The 6,815-nt window shown below is 34.4% G+C and overlaps 1 protein-coding gene across 2 annotated transcripts; it reads right to left on the bottom strand.

Annotated features, from left to right (window-relative positions):
* Positions 1–529: 529 nt before the first annotated feature.
* On the bottom strand, positions 530–5,057 carry LOC109216565 (vesicle-associated protein 2-1-like). Of its 2 annotated transcripts, none has more exons than XM_019380728.1 (8): positions 4,965–5,057; positions 4,692–4,764; positions 3,486–3,556; positions 3,282–3,363; positions 2,982–3,091; positions 2,760–2,876; positions 1,599–1,673; positions 530–780 (listed from the first exon to the last, which is right to left on the bottom strand). In XM_019380728.1, exons 2-8 carry the CDS (start codon positions 4,747–4,749, stop codon positions 652–654), a joined length of 642 nt encoding a protein of 213 aa, XP_019236273.1. In that variant the 5' UTR covers positions 4,750–4,764; positions 4,965–5,057; the 3' UTR covers positions 530–651. The 2 variants fall into 2 exon arrangements, with proteins under 2 accessions (XP_019236273.1, XP_019236274.1); XM_019380729.1 differs by lacking the exon at positions 4,965–5,057 and adding an exon at positions 4,870–4,899.
* Positions 5,058–6,815: the final 1,758 nt, after the last annotated feature.

Below are 6,815 nucleotides of genomic sequence, written 5' to 3' on the forward strand. Positions count from 1 at the left end.
TAGAATCTTAGTCTATTATTCTTTTAATAATTTAGAATTTAGATATTTGTTATAATTTATTGTTTGTTGGACCCATCAGGTCAGTTAACTAAAAAACGGATCATTCCTTTGCTTTTGGAAGACCCGATCACATAATTTCATTATCCCCCTTCTAAGCCTTCTATTTCATCTGCTATTTTTTAGGAATAAAAAAGGATACACAGATATAGTACATAATAGACTTTGTTTAATATATTAAATTAATAATTAATTTAAAAAGCACTTCCGAGCAGCAATTAATATTTAGCCAAGCTTTTAAAAATTGCTTCTAAGTGTATTTTTCTCAAAAGTCCTTTTGGAGAGAAACTACTTTTTTCTTCTTCTCCAAAACTGCTCCTGCTTCTCCTATGGTGTGAAATAATACCAGGTATGTTGTTATTGTTGTCTCGTAATATAACCTTTAATTTTCAAGTCCCTAGCAACTCAGCATATGAAACGCTACTTATCTATCTCCAATAAAGAATGGTGTGTGTGTGTATATGAGAAATGATTAAAAATTAAAAAAATTATATAAATTGATCAATTTACACAAAATTAACAGAGCTAGAAAGCTCTTCCCTTCATCAGCACTAGAAAATTATACAGTAAAATCCAAGAATGAAGAAACTTGAGCTATTCTACAGAAGGCGATGACAACAGTTTCAGCAGAAAGCCAACCATTAGGCCAATGACTCCGACAACAATTGCAAACTTTAGAGAGAAGCCTGGATCATTCCGATTTCTTCGTCTCTTCATAATTTCCTGCAAGTTAGAGAAGCAGAAAATATGAGAAGGGCAGCCCGGTGCACTAAGCTCCCGCTGTGCACGGGGTCTAGAGAAGGACTGGACCACAGGGGTCTATTGTACGCAGCCTTACCCTGCATTTCTGCAATAAGTTGTTTTCAAATTTCATGTGTAGAAAATGATACAACAACAACAACAACTAAGGCTCGTTTCCAAGTAAGTTGGGATCGGATATATGAATACTCACTGACCATGTCGCTCCAGTTAAGCTTATCAATATCCAATATTACACAATATGTGCGGAAGATGATATGAGCTCAAAATTGAAGCACCTAAATTGTCATCAATTCATTCTTGCTCTCGGAGAGACAAGAAACTCCGAAAGCTTAGATAACTGTTTACTGTTGTATACTCTAATAAATTTTGCGGCCAGCTTAATTTGCTGTCCTATTCTTTTTTTCATGCTTACTGCCTGCTCCTTATAAAGCAAGCAAAATTAAGGAAAATTGCTATATAACAGACTTATCACGCTTTCCCTGCTGAAAGTGCAACTTCAAGAGTTTTTTCTTCCAAAAACTAGTCTTTTTTACCTTTTGAAATTCAAAATAGTGCAAAAATAAGGATGCAATGTCTTATATGAACTATTAATGATCAAATTATGATCCAATGTACAATCAACCATTTATCATGTATTGATGTGGATAATTCCAACTAGTTAGTTTCTGTATACTGAGCCAGCTTATATATTAAGTACTATTTAGACTAGTGTATGCCCATATATGGATAAAGTTGCAGCTACTCACATCAAAGGGAAAACACTAATAAGCAAAACTTACCAGTTCCTGTAACAGCTGTTGTGTTTGTCGGACAGCTGCATCTCTTTCATCTTTGATACGCTGCAATGCTTGATTCTAACCATCAAAGGGGAAAAGTTTAGCATTAAAATTTGCACTTAGATTCTAGTCTATACTCTATCTTCATGTACACAGACTCGATCATTGCAGACTAGAAAATATAATGCAAGCAGAACTTTTCTCAAGTCACACGCAGGGCACTTAAATATTATTCCCTTCCACACACACATGTGAGTAGAAAATGCACATAAAAAGTTCCCATACCAATACAAACTAGATATTTCTCAAGTCACACAGAATATTCCTTTCACTGACTGAACACTATGTCATTACAGATAACCAGAGCTTAAGAGTACCAGCTTCTAAGCTTTGGTATTTGTTGCTTGCCTTAAAGGGGGAGGCAGAACCATTTGTTTTCAAAATCTCATCACTAAGTCAGGATATCAGATAATTACTGCTACAGAAAAGTCACTTCAATCTGTTTTGAAGGTCATATAGCATAAGTGAGGAAGTAAAGCAATTGGTGCTTTTGAAAAGTTTACATGCTCTACGCGTTTGGCCAGTCATCTGAGAGTATATAAGGTTCGTCGGAAATGAGGCAGAGAGAGATAAATAAGCAGAGCACATGGAAATTCTATAGACTCTGAACTGCTTAGATAACAATCGCAAAAGAAATCCTGCCTCAAACATGGTCCCTTTGATGCTCCTTTTGCTACCCGGTGTTATCTTATATATCCATATGGGTATTATAGGAAGTGTTCTACATTCACATTGTAAATTAAATTTTACCTAGAAAAATACTAAGGTGCGATAAGATAAAAGACAGACACTGGCATCCAACCAAAAGCACAACTCATATCACAAAAGGGAGCAACCCCTGGCTTTTCAAATATGGGAGGAGAAAAGTAGAAAGGCAAATATGAGAAGTTATCACTGAAAAAAAAAAATAAGCCAAGTTTTCGAAAACTAAGATAATATTAGCTGCATGCTTACAAATCTAAGCCACCGGTCATCATCTCCTAAGGAAATTCAGCATTATGATGTTTGGGAACAAATACCAACATCTCGTGGGAAAGGCGAAGTTCAAACAAGCACTTGAAGCAGTAGACAAAAACGCGAGCTAAAATTAAAGTTAGAACTTACAGAGGTGAAATCAGAACTTTGTTTAAAATCTTCAGAATGTCCAGGAGATGAATGAGGAGATATGTAAACAACCCTAAGCTTGGACTCTTCTACGGTTCTTCCACCTTCCTTGTTGAACTGGATACATCAACATAAATTAATACAACAGTTACCAAAAATAATAATACTAATACCACAAAATAGGAAGAAGATTGTTCACTTCTCTCCACATAAAATTCTTACAGTATCCGGAGAAAGTTCATCAATGTCATTATTCACAATTGTGCTCTGTAGGAGGAATTTGTCCTTGCATTGCATATCCGGTGGGTATTCCTTTTGAGCTTGAAGGGTGACTACAGACACATCACAAAACTTAAAGATCAATATAAAACGCCAACCCGCCCTACTGAAAAGATATCAATCTTAGTAATTGAGTTTAGGCCAGTAGTGTCTAGCATACATATTCTGCTACAACAATTAAAACTATTTGTAATATAGAAAAATTATGTGAATTGCACAGAACTTCAAGCTCAAGAACAGCACCTCGAATGAAACATGAATCCCAGGGCTGTATTATACCAGTGTTCGGTCGAACAAAGTACTTCTTTGGGGAAGTAGTTTTCACCTATCAACGAAAAACAAGGAGTATAAGTAGAGTGCACATATGATAATGAGTTACAACAGTCCTTTAAAAAGACATGAAGGATTAATAGAACTATTCGAATTGAGATGAAGCATACTGCATACCTTAAAAGCAACAGAATGCTCTGTGCTGTTTGTGACTTTAAGATCGCAGTAGCTTTGTTTATCCAACTCAACTGAGACAGGAAATTCCAGAACCACAACCAAACATGAGTGTGTATGACAAGTAAGAATATTCAAAAAGTATTTGATAAATCGTAGGCGAAGATAAAATTGTTTGATTCTCCAAAGAGTAACATCTTCATATAAAACAGAACAGGATAAAGAATATGACTCTGCACGGTACCTTCACCGTGTTCATCTCTCATACATATGCTCGATGTTGCATAAAGAGGTCATTTTCACAATGTCTTTACGTTTTTATCTCCGCTATGTTAACCACCTTGTGTATCTGAGTTAGTAAACTTCTCAAGCAATGGGAATTCTCTCTCAATCAAATAAATGGAATTACAAGTTTCCTCATCATAACAAATCCTATAAACAAGAATTGCAAAAAGAGCACAGAGGCGGACTACTAGGTAGCATTTTCCTATGGAATTTTTTTAAAGTCTTACAAAGAGTATTTCCACAAACGTGTTTGTTTAAGTTTCTTCAAGAAGTTTTTGCAAAAACAATTCCTTTTCTTTAAAGACTTACAAGGAGTATTTCCACAAATGCGTTTGTTTAATTTCTTCAAGAAGTTTTTGCAAAAACAATTCCTTTTTCTCTTTAAGCACGAACTTTTTTCAGATGTTATCCAAAGAGCTACTCCCTCCGGTCCACAATAAGTAACCATTTTACCTTTTTATTTTGATCCAAATGGACATAACCAAGAAAGAATTAATTTTATTTTTTCAAAATTTGCCTTTATTTACATATTCCAATGTGTCAAAGTAACAATTAATTAAGGTTAATTTAGTAAATACATCTTTTTTCCTTTAGGAGTTCCTATTTCCTTAATGGTTGTGCCAAAGGTAAAATGGTCACTTATATTGAATAAAATCTACTGAAAGCCAAATCATTGCCTTGGTGGGGAAGTACTCGGAGGAATAGTCAAGGTGTGCATAAGCTGGCCGGAACACCAGCACCAAAGAAAATCAACCGAAAGCCAAATCATTTCTCCCTCTTTTATTTTCATTTCATCTAATTACACATCTCAACACATAAACCCACACAATCAATAAGAAATGTAAACAAAAATTCTTATATTCAAATTGTCTTAACAACAAATCCAAAATGAAAACAGAGAGAGAGAGAGAGAGAGAGAATTACATTGGAACCTGAGCTCCGGCGGACTAACAGATATTAACTGGTTCGTAGCACCACTCATGGTGAAAACCGCAACCTGATCAAATCAAATTACCACCAAAAACGTACAAAAACAGATATATATCAATCGTGAGAAACCAAAAAAAACAGAAAATTAATAAACCTTAATTAAACAAATTACCAGAGAAATGGCGTAAGGAAAAAAAAGAAAAGAACTGAAATCAAACACAGAGAAAAAGAAAAACTCAGTGAAATTCAGAGGTGAAAATGCATTACCTAAAAAATTGCAGAGCTATTGAGAGAGAATAGAGGGGAAAAGTGAAAATTTTCGGTTGAGAAGGTGAGATATAGAGGTGACACGTGGAGGAGAGAGAAAGGAAAAGGGGCCGAGTCAAAACTGGAAGTTAGGAGTGGCTGTTCTGGATGGGGTATAGCTGATCTGTCAACAGTATTGGTTTTGAGGCTGTAAGTATATAATTAGAGTTGTCCTTTGTGTTATCTTAAGATTTGGAATAATGCTCGTACCCAAATTAGGTAATGAAATTTTCGCTCTCCGACCTAGTTTATGTGAACTTTTTTAATCGGGCACAATATTTAAGAAATAAAATAAACAATTAAAACTTGTAGTTTAAAACAAACCATAAATATTCGGATGGCTAGAAATTATTTCATGAAGGATAAAAAGAAAAATTTTAAAGTTGAATTATTACTAAATATATAAATTTGTCATCCATTTTAGGATAGACTAATTGAGGCGTACGAATGATTTTTGATAAGCAACGTCAAAATTTGAAAAAAATGAATGAATGAATAAATTACTATAATGAAAAGCGTTGTGATTTTTATATTTATACCAAATATTTTCATTTTGTATAATACTTATATATACATATTTAATAAAAATTATGACGAAGCGGTATTGCGTGACACCATTTGCCGCAAGTCGTAGCCGTCCCTGCTTATTAAAAAGTGAAGAGGATTACATAAATCGGGATAGAGGGAGTATTTCATTTGTCTCGGTTAATGGATAAGATCCAGAGTTAATGTATTTTTTCTTTCTTTTATTTTTGGAAAAAAGGTTCAAAATATTCTTCTTAACAATGCAAAACTAGTCATTCATGCCCTTCTTTGATTAAGATAAGTTTTTGTTGTTTAATTTTAAGTCTCATGTTGAACAGATAGCGATTCGTGGTGCTAATCATTTCTCGTCAGTGGTGAATGATAAATGTAGGCCAATTTGTTAAAGGTAGGCCCAATTTTGACCCCAACTATGAAAGGCAAAAATTGGCTATTTGGCATAGTTCTAGCCGAATACCATAAAACAAATTAAAGAGAAATGGCGTGGGTAGCAACTTTTTAATGTAGTATTTGTTATAAAATAAAGACTGTAAAGTAAATAAACCGAAGACAAGTATAGAGAGAGAGATTGATCTTATTCAACTTCAAACTGATGTACATAATGAACTGAAATCTCTTCTATTTATAGAAGAAAGGAAGCTGCTGTGTAAGCTACTTGTAAGCTGCTTCTGTACCAGATATAAATAATCTTCTGCCGGGGTAGTCTTTATCCATAATGGAGTACCGAAATGATAAGCTTCTTCAGGAAGCTTATTTATGACGGAGTACTAAATGAACATCCGTAATATAATATATATTTATAACACTCCCCCTTGGATGTTCATTAAAAGATAACGTGCCTCATTAAAAACCTTATAAGGAAAACCCCGTGGGAAAACCCTTAGTAAGGAAAAAAGAGTGCATCGCGTATTTTACTCCCCCTGATGAAAACCTTGTTTCAAATATTTGAATCTCCGCATTCCAATCTTGTATACCATCTTCTCAAAAAATTGAGTTTGTAGAGAATATTATCCACCACTATTTCAGATCGATTTAAATTATTCTCATCAAACCAAGAAGCTGGTACAAGTCATTTCATTGAGTTCCTTGCAACTTACCTGCATCAGCTGCTTGTAGAAAACTTCAATGAAGTACTAAATGGATTATCTTCTTCAGGAAGATTATCTACAGCGGAGTAATAAATGGACATCCACAAAAAACTATTTTCAAAAGTCATTCCTCTTTGGATGTTCATTATATGTGCTCGTAAAACCTTACTAGGAAAAACCT

This window comes from Nicotiana attenuata, unplaced genomic scaffold (assembly GCF_001879085.1).
Source record: "Nicotiana attenuata strain UT unplaced genomic scaffold, NIATTr2, whole genome shotgun sequence".
Classification (NCBI taxonomy): domain Eukaryota; kingdom Viridiplantae; phylum Streptophyta; class Magnoliopsida; order Solanales; family Solanaceae; genus Nicotiana; species Nicotiana attenuata.

Bases quoted from the DNA above. Each gene is read 5' to 3' on its own strand.
- LOC109216565 (XM_019380728.1), bottom strand. From the start codon at position 4,749: ATGAGTGGTGCTACGAACCAGTTAATATCTGTTAGTCCGCCGGAGCTC. The intron at 3,364-3,485 runs GTATGCAGTATG...TTTCGTTGATAG, and splicing joins AGCATTCTGTTGCTTTTAAG to GTGAAAACTACTTCCCCAAA. The intron at 2,877-2,981 runs GTAAGAATTTTA...TGATGTATCCAG, and splicing joins ATGAACTTTCTCCGGATACT to TTCAACAAGGAAGGTGGAAG.